We start from the raw sequence: 16,998 nt of genomic DNA on the forward strand, positions 1-16,998 counted from the left end.
CTCAAGAAAGAATCATTCAGCCAAAAAAACAGGAAACACATGGCCCACAGCCGTGCCTCTGATTTGAGTACACCTGCTCTCATAATGAGCATGGCAGCAAGTATTAACTTCACTCCGGCAGCAGCTCCGTGAGCCGAGGCATGGGCTACAGTGCACTGTTCTGGCTGTTCATCTCTAGTTGCTGGGTTTGGGGTATGTATATCTTTCCTATCTACAAAATGTGTGTTTCGGATGGCTTGGGGATCAGCAGGTATTAGAAGTGGTGAGTTGTGGGCTGGGTGGGTAGGTGGATAAATGTAAATATTCATCTGGAAGACAAACGACTCCCAACACCAGGCTGGATGTGCGGCGCATCCCTAATGTGCTCTATAGTCAGACTGAGGGAGAAAAGAATAAAAGGTGATGAATGAACAAAGGCAGCGATGGTCAGAGCGTATCTGTGGTGGCAAAATACTCTGCCATGGGTTTTCATGGGGTGTCACCAGCACGGTGGGCCAGGGAGCAGGAGCTGTAGGTCCTGGCAGATGTTCTCCAGAGGTCTCAGCTCTGGGTGCTGGTTGGGGGGAGGTAATACTTGAGCAACAGAACGTCTATAGGAGCATCAGTGCATGAGGAGGTGGGCTGAACTGCGACCCTCTTTGCAGTGCCATCCCTGGGGACAACATGCATCCCTGTGTGCTGCTGCACCATCACCAGGCATGGGGTGAGGGGTCTTCCTGGCAAAGAAGCAGAGCAGGGCTGCCTCCTCTCTGCTGGCTCACTGTTACTAGAATACCTGCCCTCAAAATCCCCCTGGGTTTTTCTGCCTGGACAGCACTCTGAAAGTCCCATGAATGCAATTCCTGATGCAGGGGCTGCTCTGGACCCTGCACTGTGCCTACGTTCCCGCAGCTGCTTCACATGGGTGCTCCTGGCCCCTCATAACCCCAGTCCCATATCCCAGCCACCTTCCTGCAGGAAGCATCTCCTCTCCCCAGGAGCAGCAGCTTGCCAGGCTGAGGGCTTTGCTACCATGCTTCAAAAAGGGCTTTCCCATTCCGTAATTAATCAGGAGCTTAACCGCTGCGCTCCATGCCACTGAGAAAATGCAGCCTCCAGCTTCATGCTGGGCTTTGCTGCGTTCCTTTGCAATAGCAGCCGCTCTGCATGGCTGGGTCGGCACCCCAGAGATGTAATTCACAGGGACAGCTCTGAAGCTGCTGTGTTTCATGCCATGGAGCGGGAAAATATAAGCGATGGCGAGGACTTGGGATGGGGGAGGGAAGCAGTTGCTGTGAACTGGGCTGTGGCTTTTAGTGGAAATGTATGTGCTGTAGAAAAAGCAGACACGTTACTGGGGCCAAGTCCTGCTCTGTGTTCTTCCCTTTTGGGATGAGCCCTTTGTCCCATTGGAAAGAAGTGGGCACGAGATGTGAGGGTGACGTGGCACAGTCCCTATCGGTGAGCAGTGCTTAGCTGGTGTCATCCCCACACTGTTTCCTACAAAAACAAGCCCACGGGAGCTGCAGGCAACTATGAATCATGGTCACAACCAGAGGGAACCCATGAGCAACCTGGGACTACTGGTGACCGAATCACTTTGGTGTGCACCAGGTACCACTGCCATTTGTGGTGCTCAGATACCCTCAAAGCTCGCAGGGGATGCTGGAGTGTGGGGCCGCTGTCACTGGGGCAGGATGTGGTGCCCAACCCAGGGCTCAGGCTGAAAACACAATGAGAGACATCAATAGACAGTTGAGCAAATCATTGCACAGGGGGTTGACATGAGATTACCAAGGAAAGACCAGCACTGTCCCCTGCTTATGCAGCTCTGTGACCAGAGGGTCACAGCTCCTACAAACCCCCCACGGTCTACCCACACATCTCTGCTCTCCTTCCAGGCATAGGCTGTAGGACAGTGGAGACAGTGCTTGGCACCCTGGGGAAGGCGACAGTCCTGGGGGTCCCCAGTGAATTCCAGAATCTCACCCAGCGCTCTGGGACAGCCACATGGAAGCGGAGCATGGAAAACCCACTAAGCAAGGAATACTTGTTCACATACAACAATGGTAACTACACCAACTACAAGCCGGGAGAGATTCTCTTCCACCTATCCAACTTCTCACTGGAGATCCTCAGCACCCAGCGGCAGGACCAGCAGCTCTATGAGTACTCCATCACCATGGAAGCGCACGAGAGAAACTGGCAAATCCAACTGGAAGTGTATGGTGAGACACGTTGCCTTGATGGGATGGTGGGAGCATTGGGCTGAGACGGGGTGGTGAGCCTTCCAGAACCCTCTGGTGAAGGCAGACCTCAGCCCCATTTCCAGAGCCTCCAGCAGGACTGGGACTGGAGCAGCACCTCCCCATCTCCAGCTGATGGCAGGAGGGCTCGTTAGGATTTCCCAGCCTTAATCCCTTCTCTCCATCCAGAGCCCGTGTCCGATCCCAGCATCCACATCCTCGACTGGATGCTGGCCAATGACAGCTGCACGGTCACCCTCAACTGCACGGTGGCACAAGGGGACAACGTGTCCTACAGCTGGGCCAGCTCTGAGGCCAGCACCTCGCCGCTCTGCACCCACAACGGCAGCCTCCTGCTGCTCTCCTACGACCCCACCAACAGCATCCTGCCCTGCACGTGCACCGCCAGCAACCCCGTCAGCAGCCGCACCACTGCCCTCCGCTCCTCCATCTGCAGCACTGAGCAGCAAGGTGAGCCCCCAGGGATGCAGCAGCCCTGACCCCGCTCTCTCTTGCCCACCTCCAGCCCCATGGGGGACTTTTTCACATTGCTTTCGGCTCCTCAGAGGAACCTTTGGCAGGAAAAGCAGCCACAGCACCACCGTGGGCTGCATGGCCATTCCCGTAAGCGCTGAGCTCTGCTTGCTGCGCCCCGCTGCCCCAGGCTTGCTTGAAACATATGAGATTTGCACGCTGAGAGGGCTGGCGATGATGAGAACCTCAACTTCTCCCAGGAGACTCTTGAGGCCAAAATCATGCTCTCTGTCATTGGGTTTTTTCTTGCCCTCCCTTGTGACGTGGGGACTTTTGCTGTGGCTGTGTAACGCAGTGGCTGTCCCTCACCCTGGGGACGCAGCAGTGACACCACCTCTCTGTCCCCCACCCACACGGGGCTCTTGCAATGCCCCATACCCAGCAAACATCCCCAAGTCATCTCCAGATCTCACTGGAGGGGGGAAGATGCTGACATGAGATGCTGCAGGGCACATTTCCCAGCACTGGGACCCCCAAACCTTACTCACACAGGGACACCCCTATGTCACCACATTAGTGGCAGTCTCTGTCCCCTCGACAGGGCTGGAGGTGCAGAGCTCTGCCCTCGGGCTCCCCACAAAGCCTCCAGAGACATGTCAGGGCCTCATCCGGCCCTCAGTAAGATTTTTTTGCTGACAGTTGCACTTTGAAGGTGATTATAGAGAGTTCAGCTCGAGAAAAGGAAAAAAAAAGCATTTCCTGCACCTTGTTATCGTTCTGCTGAAATCTTCAGCCCCCAAAATAGGCAAGAAGGTACTGGGAGGGGTGGGGTTAACAATGAGCTCTCTCTGCTGGACATTGATCCTCATTCTCTCTGAGCCACAGGCAGCTGGAGGACAGGGATGCTGCTGCTGGGAGTGGTGCTGCCTATAGTGATCCTGATCGTGCTCGCCGGGGTCTTTACTGTGGCCTATGTGGCTGCAAACATGAGTGAGTGCAGGGCATGGAGGTTTGGGAGTGACAGGAGCAGCTTACAGCTCCCCCAGCCTCATGTTGGGGGCACTCTGCTCCTGGGGGGGAAGGGTTGAGTGGGACCTTCTCTTTTTAAGCCTGGGGTAAAGGGCAGGAAGGAAAGCAACCTCAAAAACAAAGACATAGATACCGGCTTTGCCTGGTATGTGACCTCAAGGGCTCTATGCAGATGCAGCACTTCTCTGATGGTATCAAAGGGGAAACGTGATCTCCGCCCAAGCTCAAGAGAGCAACATCCCTGCAGAGCACCCTTCTGAAGGGTGCCCTTTGCCCCTGAGCAGTGACAAACCCACCAAGCCAATGAGCCTTCAGCCAAACAGCTGCGTCGGGGTTGGATCCAACATGGGAAACACTGGGAATCCCTCGGGGTGCCTTGGGGGCAGGAGGACAGGGTGGTGGGAGTTCTGCTGCTACCCCATCCCCGTGGTGACTTTGCTGTGTCCCTGGTGCAGGACAACCAAGGGAGCAGTCGCCGCCCACTGAGGACAGCACAGTGCACACCATCTACTCTCAGGTGCAGCGGGTGGAGGTGAGTGAGCCCCATGGGCTTTGGGGTACAGCAGTACCCCAAAGCTGTGTCCTCGCAGCTCTATGGGTAATGAGCTTGGAGCACAGGGTGCCAACAAAGCCTTACAGCTGTGGACAGTGAGGTCATACTCATCCAGGAGTGGGGGTGGCTGTGGGCTCCCCAGGTGTCACCTCCAGCAAGGCCGTTTTACTTTGGGATTGTTTTGGGTGCTGCAATCTCCCCAGCCCTCAGCATCCCAAGGCAGCTCTGGGGATAAACAGTATCAGGAGACCTTGTAGTGCTGGAGGAAGGGAAAAGCAGAAGCTGACTACCACTGCTCACTTTCTGCTCCCTGTACAGAAGCCAAAGTCCCCCTGCAGCCCCCCTGGCACTGATCACCCCACCTGCACCACCATTTATGCCGCAGCCACTGGCGCATCCCTGCCCCCCCACAGCCCTCAGGTAAGTGGAAAGGGTTTGAGGTGGGTCTCACACTAAGCACCCCGATCCGGGCACCTCACTCACCCCACTTTGCCTCACAGGGCGCCAACATGGAGCCCATGACTGTTTATGCCAGCGTGATGCTGCCCATCAGCTGAGCCTCCCCGGCGACTGGGGAGGTCCCCGAGGACCCGGCTCCGCCACCTCTCCCTGCGTCCGAACCCCGCATCCCTGCAGGGGACCTCGCACATCCCTGCAGAAATGGGGCACGCTGCTCCCGTCCCCAAACCATCGCGCTGAGGATCGCTGGAGCAACAAGTATGGCCGAAGGAAGGCAAGAAAGTAAAGGGAGCAGCGCGGGGACGGGACCGGACTATAGCAGCGCTCGGAGGGACGGACTCGCCAGGGGGAGCCCATAGGGGACAACGTGGGCTGTCAAACTACAGAAGAAAAGGACAAGCAACGAATCGGAAGGTGCCCCGTAGGCGGTTTCGATGTGCGCACTGAAGAAACGGTGTCACAGCGAGGAGCCCCCGCGGCTCTCCCGTGGCCGTGGGAAGCGCCACATCGCTTCTCCATCCCCTGGGCTGGGTGTCCAGCTGAGCTCGGGGGTGCGGGCAGCTCTGTGCCCCCACCATGCACAGCACCAGGACATGGGGGGGGCGGGCTCAGAGCTGTCGGCTCTTTCGAGCTTTGCCATAATCCCATCACAGCTGGGCTCAGGCAGCAGGGCCGACCTCACCTGCTAGAGAAAATAAACATATAGGCAAATATTTTGGGAAGGTTTGTGAAAGAGCACGCCTGGGCTGCAGCTGGGTCAGGCTCTGGGGGGGAGAGAAGTGCATTTCTACACATCTCAAGCTTCCTCTTCCCATTACTTCAGCAGAAATCAGCTGAGCTGCTTTCTTGGGAAGTCTGCTTGCAAAGCTGCCACTTCCCCAGGAGCACATCCCCATAACACCTCCTCCTCCTCTCCTTGTCCCCCACCAGCATGGGGCTAAGGAGGAGCTTCCAGTAACGGCTTGGTAACGTGGTTACTACTTCTGTACTGAGCAATGAAAACTCGAATGCACCCTGTGCTGAGGAAGTGGCTGCATTACCCCACAGGATGAGCTGATGACAGCCACTGCTCCTGCTCACCCTCCTATGGCTCAACACTGGGCGGAGAGCAACAGCTGAGCCCATTCCTTCACCCCATTGGAGAAATCATCACAAGTTCAAAGCCAGACATCCCCATCTGGCCCTTGCAGACTTCCCCACTCCATTTCTGCTATGGTGCCATGATGAGACTGCTTCCCAAAATAAACCCAGTTGGGGAAGTGGCTGCCATGCCCCAGCTGACCTTCTGCTGTTCAGCCTGGCACAGCCCTCCATGTCCCCAGCACTGCATGGGTTCTCTCTCTCCATCCCCTTACCCTTGGAAGTCTGCAGAGAGCCGTGCTGCTGCTGTAAGGACTGATGCCAGAGGTGTCCACAGAGCAGTTTGTGCAGGTAGAGAGCTTGGCTCTCATCTCCCTTACGCTGCATGCCCCACTGATGGAGGTCCGTGAGCACCAGCACACTGCTGAGTGTGACACTACTCACACACATAGCTACGATCACACCTTGTGTCACTGCTGCCATGCTCTGCCTGGAAGTAGTGTTTCTTACCTTTGGTTTTCATTCCACGTCTCCTATGGGATTTTCTTGCGCCTCACTCCTCTTTGCAGTGGGGATGTCAGGGTCAAGTGGTGGGGGGGGGGAGAGAAAATCCATGGGTTAAGCTCTGATGCTCTCCTCTCTGGGCTGCAGGGACTAGCCTGAGCACAGCCAGAAGCAGAGCAGCTGGCACAGCAGCCTCTGGGTTCTGCTTTGGAAGCTTCTGAACCTTCTGGGTCAGGGGCTGAGATCACCAGGAACACCTGGGAGCCCTCTGAGAGAAAGAATGGGGCTTAAGCAGAGGGACCTGCAGGTGAGGTTAATACAGAAACCCCCCCAAGCACTCTATCACCGAAAAGGAGGCCCAGGGGAGACCTTACGACCCTCCCATTCCCTAAAAGGAGGATGTAGTGGGGTGGGGGTTTGTCTTTTCACCCAGATAGCAGCGACCGGATGGCAGGTGATGGCCTCAAGCTGCACCAGGGGCGAGCAGCGGTGGCTGCTGTCCCTATATGGAGATGGCAGCCACCAGGGGGACCATGTGCACCTTCATCCATCTGCACACCGGTGTTCTCAGCAGAGCACAGAGCAGGTGGGAGCCGGGGCTCACCCAGATCTGGCCCTGAAATTCACCACTCCCCATTGACTGCTCCATTCTTTCCCAGCCTACCAAAAAATGCATACACTATGGAAGTTCCACCACGCATCTCCTGCCAGCTGCTGGGCTCAGAAGAATCACATTATCACAGATTCCTTCCTTAGGGATGGCATTTGGGGTGAGCTGATGGCTCAGAGGCAGAGGGAGGCATTAGGATGGACATAAGGAACAATTCCTTCTCTAAAGGAGTGGTGATGCATCGGCCCAGAGGCCAACTGTCCCAGCACTGTGGGGATGCGGTGGGTGGGGACTTGGATACGCTGAAGGCTGGGGTTGATATGACACTTCTGTTCCAACCACCACGATTCTATCGTACTGAGTTCACTCTCACTTCCTTTTGTCGTTACAAGTTGTGGTTCCTATCTGAGTCGAGCACACTCCACTATGCTGTGGGGTCGGCCGGACACGTTTTGGTGCCTGCTGCTCACCTCCTTCCTCCAGCAAGCAAGTAGGGGTGAGATGTGTACTTCCCTCGTGGCCTGGATGGGAGGGAGGGTGGGATCCTGCAGGTGGGGATCCTGCAGGTGGGGGTGGTTTGGGGGCACCCAGGAGAACAGAGCTCTGGCAATGCCTTTGCATGCAGAGCCATCAGCACATGGTGCAGTGCCCACTGTGCCGACAGATGTTGCTTTTTAACTCATTATCAGGACTTTGCTGTGCTGTCCCAAAGCAGTTGGGCAGAACCCAGGTCTTGTCCCACTGTAGATCTCAGTGGTGATGAGTGCCAGCTCCAGTCTTGCCACCACTCTGCTGCTTTCTGCGCCCTTCTGCTACCCTCCTGTGTTGAGCTCAGGGTCTGTGCCCTATTGCCACCCATGAGCTGCTTCAGGATTGTCATTGCCTCCAGCACTCACGTTTTCATTACGGGGCATTTAGGTCTGGTTCTGAAAACGAAGCAGCTTTCTGGCTGATGTCCAAGCTGCCATGAGCACTGGGAAGATCTGATCTGCATTTCTCGTTGTGTCCTGGGCACAGAAGTAAACCTGAGGGAAGTGCAGAAGGGAAAATCACATGAATTCCCAACCGGCATTGGAGAGCCAGGAGAGGTCCCCGAGCCCTGCTGCGACCCTGGTGTTGGCCAGGTGCTGGTTCTGGATGGGGTTTACTCTCCTGAAGGTTGATGATGTTCCTTGCGATCAGAAACCAATGCTATATGCAGGATCTGCAGTTGGCTGTGGCACTTGCTGGTGCAATGGGAGTGCAGCTGTGATGATGGTGGTGACTCCATGCCCTCACTGTCAGCCTGGGCAGGGAATTGAAGGATATGCTTCATGCAGCAGTGCTTCCACCCCTTCCCTTCCATCCCTATCTCCCCTTCCAGCACTTCCCCGCAGCCAGGGCAGCTTGTCCTTGGAGCTTTCACCAGGGAAGGAGTGAGGGCAGAGCTGCTTTTGCTTGGCTTCAAAGATGAGCATTGGGGGGAGAGCATGTCCTGGTGCCAGGATCCATTCTTTCCAAGCTCTGGGGGGAAAGCTCCACTCCAGGTCCAAGCAAGGCAGCAGGGATTTAAGATGGGAAGTAGCAAAAATAACAGGACAGTGTCTTCCCCTTCCTCAGAAGAGGGAAGTGTCAAATTCAGGGAAGAGGCCACCTGCTTCCTACAGGCTCCTTTAGTTGAACTTGGCCATCTCATCTGCCATGAATAGGGAACCTGCTTGACCTCTCTGAGCTGATCCCAATTCCTCCTTGCACTTTTGCTTCACCCCTTGCCTGTTCCTGGTGCAGCCTCATGCCACGTGCATGGGGGATGTGAAAGTACAAAGAGCAAGACGGGGCTTGGGGCCCAAAGATCCATCCCCTAAGGTGGGGGGCTCCACAAGCAGCACCCCGGAGCCCTGCATCCTTCCTCTGGGCTCAGCTGGGTTTTTCTCCTCAGTGTGTGCCGGTGATAGCACGGATGTATTCGGGACCGAGGGCAAGTCTGCCACATTCCACCTCCAGAACCTGATAGGAGAATACTTGACCTGGAGCTTCCATGGTGAACCCATATTGGTCATCAGATTGGGGGCACGTCCTGAACTCGTGTTTTCTGACAAATCCTTCACATCCCGTGTGACCTTCTCCAACAACGGCAGCTCGCTCACCATCTTGCAGCTGACAAGGAGCGACGCTGGCACCTACTTAGCAAAAAGCGATGAGGTCAAAGTGAACTTCACCCTGCACGTGTACCGTGAGTGCCTTTTGCTTCTGGCCCCAGGCTGAAAATGGGGTGGGGGGGGGGTTGCTGACAGCCCCCGCCCCCACTTCTCACAGGCGAACTGCCGGAACCGATGGTGATCTGCACCGGGTGGAACTGCTCAGCTGAGAGCTGCCGCTATGAGCTGCAATGTGCCGTGGACCCCCCTGGAGACAATTACTTCTATTGGAGCTACAATAATCAGCCAGTGAATGAGGGATCCGAGTGGGTGGTGGAGAGGCAGCACACTGAGGATCCAGACCTGCTGCCGTACACCTGCACAGCACAGAACCCCGTCAGCAAGCGCAACACCACAGTCTTTCCCTCTGCCCTTTGTGCAGGTGAGAGCACGCGAAGGATGCACACACTGGGGATGCTGAGGATGTGCTGGGGATGTGCTGGGGACAGGACACATCCTGCAAAGGGTGCCCAGTCAGGGGCTTTGCCAATGCACTCACTTCTCTCCCCCCTTCCCTGTTCTCTTCCCTGCGCCACCAGAAAGCACAGCCAGCATCCCTGCTGACGGTGAGCTGCCAACTGTCTGCGTCCGGTCCCCGAATGTCACAGGGTCCCCAAGCCACCACTGCCATTGCCATGCTGCCCCAACTCCACGCTGGAGACTGGGGAACCTGAGGCCAGCGCAGTTTACCTCCTTCCTACAGCTCCTCGGGGATAGCCAGGCTTTTTGAGCAGCCTCAGCATTGTTCACTATCTTTGCCACTGGGAAATGAGGAGGGGAGGTCTGGGTTGGCCTGCAACTGTCCCAGACTGGAATGGGACATGCAGAATTGAGGCAGAGCTGGGGGAGGGCAGAGGTGCAAGATGGGGAGGGCTTGGCAGGGCTTGAAGCGTCCCTGCTCTGATGCTGGGCAGAGGCAGAGGTGCTTTGGGATGTGCCTGGGATATCCCTTTGCTGTTACCAGGACCTCCTTCTCTTCCCAGGTACCTTCTCCAGCAGCCAAAATACAATCGTAGTAGGACTGGTGATTGGACTGCTCTTACTCTTGACTGTCATCGTTATCACTGTTACATTAAAAGGTAAGGTGCAGTGTCCACAGCTCCCTGCCTGGCAGCACGTGGGCTGCTGCTAACGGGAGCCCTGCGTCACTTCTCCCCAGGCAGGAGGAGCCACAACCTATCTGTTTCTGCAGCTCCCAAAGCAGGTAGGATTCCTGGCTCCCCAGCCTCCTTCCTTGTTTATTCTTGGTTACTGAGATCCAGAGGAAAACCATCCATCAGCACGACTTGGGAGTGTAGCTGTTCCCACAGCCCCAGGTGCATTCATGCCCTGTGTCGGTTCGATCCCAGTGTTGGTCTCTAGTCGTGCTTGGGCTTGCAAGCCCCCAGTGTTCCCCATGCCTTCACCCTGCATGCATAGTGACAGGTCATGGTGCCCATGGTCCTTTTTTGGAGACATTTTTGCCCTCCCCAAGGGAAGGAAACAGAGCCTTGAGGACATCTTCAAAGCATGGGGGACTCTGGGGACAGGAGGGAGCCAGGCAGGGTGCAGAGAAGTCAAGCAGCGAGGTGGCTGTACCCCATCCAGAAAGAGAAATGAGCCCCTGCAGCACCTGCCCAAGCTGAGCATCCCCTGCCTGCAACAGACACCAAAAACTGCTGCTGCCTGGATTCCTTGCTTTTGGGGGCTTTACAGAAGGAGCTCCATCACCTTTGCATCAGTTCCACCAGATGCTGAGGTTCAGGGTACGCATCCAGCACTGAACTGGGTGCAGTTCAATCCTGTGGGACCAACTGTTGTTTCCTCTCCCTGGCATTCAGGGCCATTCAGTGGTGGATGTGCCATGCACATCACTGCCACAGCTAAGCTGATTCCGAGAAGGGATCTCATGGACCTCTGTAATGTGCATGTTTTGTAATTTCCATAAGCTGAAATAAAGCTGATGCAAACAGGGGAGCTCCTGCCTTGTGTCTTACATTTGGGTATGCCCAAGCGGGGTATGTAGGCACATCCAGCACTTGGAACAAGGGTTTCCCTTGGCCATTGCTTGAGGCCCAGCTCTTCCGTGGGAAACAGCAAAAAACTGCACCGGAAGCCCACATGGCTGTTTCCGATGATAGAAACTGAAAACCTGACCCCGAACCCCAAATACAGGATGTCAACCCACCCTCCTTCCCTGTTTGATGTGCTGATACTAATGCTTTCTGAAATGGTACTTAAAATGGAGAAGAAAATGCATGAAAGCAGCCATGGATTCTGCAAGTAAATAAAAAACTGATTGTCATAGCAAGTTGCTTTGGCTGCCTTTGGCTGCAGGTGCATGGCTGTGGTTTTGCATGGGGTCCCTGCAGCCCTCAGCGAGGAGCATCCCAGCCGTGCTGCCAGCACCTGGGCTGCCTCTCTACCTGTGTGTCTTTGCAGGGGCTGCAGCAGAGAGCATGACGGTGTATGCTGAGGTTGGTGCTAACCAGCAGGTGAGTCCATCTCTGTCCTTTTGGTGTATGGCAGCACCGGGCTGCATGGCCATGGGATCTCTGCCTGGGATGGGGACAGCACAGGGGATGCATGGTGGGGACACAGAGGAAGGACAGCAGCTGGACAGCCCCAACTTCAGCTGCTGCTTCCTCCTGGGAACTCAATGGGGGACAGCCACAGCCACCTGCCTGCACTTCCCCTGTGCCACCAGGGACCTGCACTGCGATGTGCTCCCCCACCCCACTGAGCCCTGGGCTCACGGAGCTGTGCCCATTCTGTGCCTTGGAAACACTTAAATAACTTCTTCCACAGATTCATGTATGGAATTTCCCTAGGGCACAGAAAGGTGACCCAAAGAAGTTACCAGCCTCAGGCGTGGAGATCTCCAAAACCATTTATGCCACTGTCCAAGACACGACCCATGTGAGTTGGTGCTCTTGGCCATCCCTGGGTGCTGAGACCCTGAGGGGAGACAGGGCTGGGCCACAGCGGGATGGAGCAGCTCATCCCATGGCAGCATCACAGTGCCTTGATGCAGAGCCGTGGGATGGCACAGCTCCCAGAAGCCAAAGCAAAGCTTTGTCTCTTTGCAGTTGCGGACAGATGATGAGAAGATGAGCAGCAGGATGCCGGGGTACTGTGAGCAGGAGAAAAACCCCTACTCAACAGTCAGTGAGCTGTATCCCATGGCACAGCCCTGGGGTGCCTGTGTACCTGCTGTGAGCATGGATCTGCTCCCTGCCACTGGGGAGCCATCCCCATCATGGACACAAGGAGATGAGCTCATGTAGTCCAAGAACTCTGATTGTTCATCTGGGTGAGATTTGAGATCATATATCTGCGCTCTGTGGCCACACCAGGGGACAGGGACCAAAGCTGTGACTGCACACGCAGCCCTGCCCTGCAGAGTCATGGCTTCTGGGATGCTCCTACAGTGGGAAGCCTCAGCACAGGCTGTGCAGAAGGACAGGAGGACTCAGTGAGACACTTACAGCCACCATTTCTTTGCTTTTTAACACTTGCTGAATACTTTACTGCTTCAGTTACTGAAGAAAGAAAGTAAAAACAACACTTTGTAAGATGTGGTAGAAAACAAAGTGTGAGAACATGCACCTTTGCCATGCGCTGAGTTTCCACAGCACTGCTTGCAGCGACCTCACAGCCCCCGCAGTGCCCATCCACTACACCCAGCATTGCTCTGTGCTGCAGTTCAGCTACGTGTGGTCCCACAGGAGATGGTGAAGGACTGCATTGGGAGGGAGGGGGTTCATTCTCAGAGGAAAACGTGACAAGGATTGTGGCCCGGTGCCATTCTGCACAACTCCTTTTATACGCTGGTATGTGAAGTGCCAGAGCATCGTGGTTGCAAGCAGCGCTGAACCCCCCTGAGCAGCCCCCAGCCTTGAGATGCTGCATAGGGGGCACAGCTGGGGCTGCAGGGGGGGGATGTGGTGCTCTGCATTGTCCCAGTGCCCCTCACCATCCATTTCCAGACGGACACCGCTTCCCACGTGCCGCTTCCCCCGCTCTTTGTCTTGTCTGCACGGATACTGAATTATTCAGGGATGGAACCGGAGATCCTTTGAAGTGCCTGGCACAGGAGAGCCCTCTAGGAGCTGCCGGAATAGAAATGCAAGACACATCTGAGCTCCATTTCTTTCTGCTGCTGCTGCTTTTTTTTTCCCCCCCGATGAAAACCATCTTATTGACAAACCCACAGTGCTTTTTCTGCATTTTCACAGCGTGGTCATGTATGGTTCATTTTTTCTGTTTCTTGAATTCACACCTATTAATTAAAAACATATGTCATCCTCTGCGGGTCACTTGTTTATCCAAAAGGTTCATCCGTGTGGCACCAAATCTGCCCAGCCCTCTACTGTCGGGTGGGTGCTGTGCACAATGTGGTGGCACAGGGGCATCGTCACCTCCTTCACCCTTTGTCCACTGTGTCATCACAGCCCCAGAAATGCCCTGGGGGCTAATTTTAGGCCATGAAACACCCCATGATGTCGTCGACACCTTCATGCTCACAGGAAGATATTGGCAGGGCAAAAAGGGGAAGGAAAGCACTGCGGGGCCACAGCAGGGGCTCCCAGTAGGGGATGGAGGCGAAAGGAGCGGGGCGCAGGGGACTCTGCCTTGCTGTGCTCTGTGCGGGCATCGGTGAGTGGGGTTGGGGGTTGGGGGCTGCCCCAGCACCCAGGGTGAGGTGGGGGAGGAGGAGGAGGAAGTGGGAGAAGAGTGGGTGGTGTGAAGGCAGCAGGTGTGACACCCCAGCACACAGGGCGGTGCTGCAAAGCCAAGCTCCAGGAAGCCAAACTGCAAACTCGCTCTTTGCTTTGCTCGCTGCCCTCAGCCCTTTGCAAATCTCTGGGGGCTCTCTGCGTGCTCCCATGTCCCGGCCCTACTGCACACCAGAGTGCAGCCATCCCCGCTAACAGCTTTCCTGCCTCCAGTGGCTGCGTCATGGCGAGCGCGTGGCCGCCATGTCCCCGCTGCTGCAATGTGCAATGAGGCACGCTCAGGCTGCTGGGAAATATCCTGCACACCTCAGCCAGAGGTGTAAAGGCCTGTGGTACCACCACCACCCTCACACTTTCCCTATCATCACAATGCGGCTGGCTCTAAAAATCCCCCGGTGTCATTTCCCCACTACGCGCGGCCCCCACCGCAGCACTGCTATCATTAGCACCTTCTTTGTTAGTGAGCAGTTGGGAGGTTTGAATCAGTCTTACCTTGAGTTCCTGACATTTGAAAGGAGGGTGCTGGTGTTGCTGAGGCTATTCAGCCCTAATGTGAATTAATGAACTTTGTTCTTAGCACTTGCCCTCAAAGGAGAGGGTCTGAGGGACCACAACATCACCCAGCACAGTGATATCTTGGAGGCGACGGGAGCCCCCACCACAGCCACCAGGGATGTGACAATGGGACCAGTGAGCTCCCCCAGCCCCTCTGGTACTGGGAACCCCATCACCATCACTGTGCCACTGCAAGCAGGTGCCCCAGGGAACCAAACCCGTGAGTCCCATGGAGAGGAGATGTGGCTTGGGGATGCACCACTGCTCCGGAGGGTCCTGCAGCCCCCAGAGACCCTGGTGCACTGTTGTGGGCAGGGAGCCCTCAGCTCTTCTCTCTTCCCATAGGAAATGAATCGGGTTTTCCCATCAGGTACTGGTCCCCCGTCATTTTCGTGGTCCTTGCTCTGCTCGTGCTCTTCTTCACCTACCGCAGGACCAAAGGCAACGGTGAGCTGCTGTGCTGGGGCACCGGCACCACCGAGGCTCCAACAGGAAAGGGTGCTGGCAACCTCAAGCACCCAAGAGCACCACAAAATACTGCAAAGCTTCACCACTCCTGGCATGGCTGTACCTGCTCAGTTTGGCACCTTTTGGGCCACCCTGTGCCACCTTTGGCCTCAGCACAGAGCCAAGCAAACCCCAAACTTTCCCAGCTCATCCCAGGAGGAGCTGCCTGGTTTCTCAGGTTTTTTTTTCAGCCTCCTTATTGTAACACGTGTCTGCCCTCTCCCACAGGGACACAAGAGCCAACCACCTCCATCAGTGACTTTTCAGGTGAGATTTCAGCTGGTCTCTTGCTGGAGCATCCTTTACCCACTCCTACTGCTTGGATTCACCTCCACTCATTGCATTGCAGATGTGGCCACCGCAGAAAACGACACAGCTCTGACTGTACCTGATGCCCAGGTGGGGCTGCTCCCCAACTGCTCTTCCTGCCCCCCTCCCCCCCCCAAACCTGCTTTGAGCAAGCTGCATTCTGTGCCTCATTTTCCCCTCTGTAGTGCACAGAGATGAGGATGCTCAGCACTTTGTGTCATTATCCCTCTCTTGCAGAAGAGTGCAGACAACCCTCCACCCCAGGAGCTGAGCAAGACCACCTCCTGCCAGCCAGCCCCCCCCTCAGAACAGTCTTCCCAGGTATTTCACCCCATCCCTGACGCCATCAGCCCAGAGCTTCCAGGCACAACCTTGGCTGCAACCAAAGCAATGAGCAGGGGGGCTTTCACATGCTGTCAATGTGTCCCAGGGCTTGTGTCCCCCTCAGCACTTCCTTTTGTTTCTCAGCAGCCCACAGACCCCATCACTGGAGGCAGTCCCCTCTGCTCTGGGGTTCCAGTTGATGACTGAGGGTGAAGCAGGGGAGCCAGCAGCTTTTGGACACCCTGAAGGAGCACGAGGCCACTCCAAAAAGACAAGCTGTGCCAACACACACCTGGGCAGGGGACATCATAATGGATGCTGAAGGACGTGAGCATCACACACCACCTCAGACCTGCCTATGGATGCTCTGGTGCATGGCCACCTCCCTGCAAAATGGGGACCTGCGTGGGACACGTGTGCATTTACTGCACCCAAGGAGAGGGCTTGGGGGGGGAGTCACAACAGAGCCAATAAAGCAGCCTTTTGCCCCAGAAATCCTGGATTTTCTGCATCCCGTGCATCAAGCTGTCATTTACCCCATGGCCCAGCACACAGGGGCAGCTAAGGACTTCACATGCAGAGAAAAGGGGAATGGTTGGAAACGTTGGTGCTAAATTACTCATCTGGAGGAGCAATCATGCAGCGAGCAGCAGCCCCATCTGCCTCTTGCTCTGCTCCCCCCCGTGCACAGCAAAGTGCAAGGTGCAGGCCCAGGGTGATGTGTGGGGGCTGAGAGCTGCGACTCAAAAAGCACTAAAAGAACAAAGGGACCACTAACAGCCCCTCCCAGTGACACGGGTGGTGGTGCAGCTGGGTGCTGAGCTGTGGGCGTTGTGCACATCTGCTGTTTGCATGTGGCAGCTGAAGGGTTTGCAGGCTGTGGGGTGGGAGACACACACGTCCCAGAGGGTTTGGGTATTTCTTCAGTCTTCTGCTGTGCTCTGCTCACCCCAAGCCCTTGGGCCTGGAAAAGCTCAAATCCTTGTCCTCATCATCTCCAAATCGTTGGCCACAGAATCCTAAAACTTTGGCTCCATAAACCCCAAATCCACAGCTCTATAAACCCCAAACCACAACTCCATAAAGGATAAGACTCTGGTGCCATAAACTGCAAGCCCACGGCTCCATAAACCCCAGATGTGTCCCCCACAAACCTTAAGACCTCGGCACCATAAATCTCCAACCATTGGCCATGCAAACCCCACATCCTCACTACTCCCACCCCCAAACCTTTGGTCCCGTTAATGCCCAATCATGTCCTCATCAAACCCAAAACTTTGCCTCCACAACCCCCAAACCCACAGCTCCACAAACCACTAACTCTCGCCTCCGTTAACACCAAATCCTCGCCTCCATAAACACCAAGAGCACCGTCCTATAAACCCAAACACTTGGCTCCATCAGCCTCAAACCCTTGGCCACATCAGCTTTAGACCCTGGGCTCCACAAACCCTCAATCCTTGCCCCCACAAAC

The 16,998-nt window shown here is 55.7% G+C and overlaps 3 protein-coding genes across 6 annotated transcripts; all 3 read left to right on the forward strand.

Annotated features, from left to right (window-relative positions):
* The first annotated feature begins 110 nt into the window (after positions 1-110).
* On the forward strand, positions 111-5,453 carry SLAMF1 (signaling lymphocytic activation molecule family member 1). The gene is made up of 7 exons (XM_040652535.2): positions 111-192; positions 1,881-2,207; positions 2,415-2,696; positions 3,585-3,689; positions 4,184-4,260; positions 4,600-4,701; positions 4,782-5,453. The coding sequence occupies exons 1-7, from the start codon at positions 141-143 to the stop codon at positions 4,836-4,838; spliced, it is 1,002 nt and encodes a 333-aa protein (XP_040508469.1). The 5' UTR covers positions 111-140; the 3' UTR covers positions 4,839-5,453.
* A 1,897-nt stretch (positions 5,454-7,350) lies between these two features.
* LOC100857714 (T-lymphocyte surface antigen Ly-9-like) lies at positions 7,351-13,400 on the forward strand. Its single transcript, XM_040652526.2, has 7 exons — positions 7,351-7,430; positions 8,853-9,146; positions 9,230-9,493; positions 10,095-10,190; positions 11,533-11,585; positions 11,899-12,009; positions 12,180-13,400. Exons 1-7 carry the CDS (start codon positions 7,361-7,363, stop codon positions 12,375-12,377), a joined length of 1,086 nt encoding a protein of 361 aa, XP_040508460.1. The 5' UTR covers positions 7,351-7,360; the 3' UTR covers positions 12,378-13,400.
* A 259-nt stretch (positions 13,401-13,659) lies between these two features.
* On the forward strand, positions 13,660-16,019 carry LOC121107558. Of its 4 annotated transcripts, none has more exons than XM_040652536.2 (7): positions 13,660-13,749; positions 14,407-14,604; positions 14,730-14,831; positions 15,120-15,158; positions 15,241-15,290; positions 15,438-15,521; positions 15,669-16,019. In XM_040652536.2, exons 1-7 carry the CDS (start codon positions 13,689-13,691, stop codon positions 15,729-15,731), a joined length of 597 nt encoding a protein of 198 aa, XP_040508470.1. In that variant the 5' UTR covers positions 13,660-13,688; the 3' UTR covers positions 15,732-16,019. The 4 variants fall into 4 exon arrangements, with proteins under 4 accessions (XP_040508470.1, XP_040508471.1, XP_040508472.1 ...); XM_040652537.2 differs by having other exon boundaries at positions 15,672-16,019; XM_040652538.2 differs by lacking the exon at positions 14,730-14,831.
* Positions 16,020-16,998: the final 979 nt, after the last annotated feature.

The sequence above is a fragment of the Gallus gallus genome, chromosome 25 (genome assembly GCF_016699485.2).
Source record: "Gallus gallus isolate bGalGal1 chromosome 25, bGalGal1.mat.broiler.GRCg7b, whole genome shotgun sequence".
Lineage (NCBI taxonomy): Eukaryota > Metazoa > Chordata > Aves > Galliformes > Phasianidae > Gallus > Gallus gallus.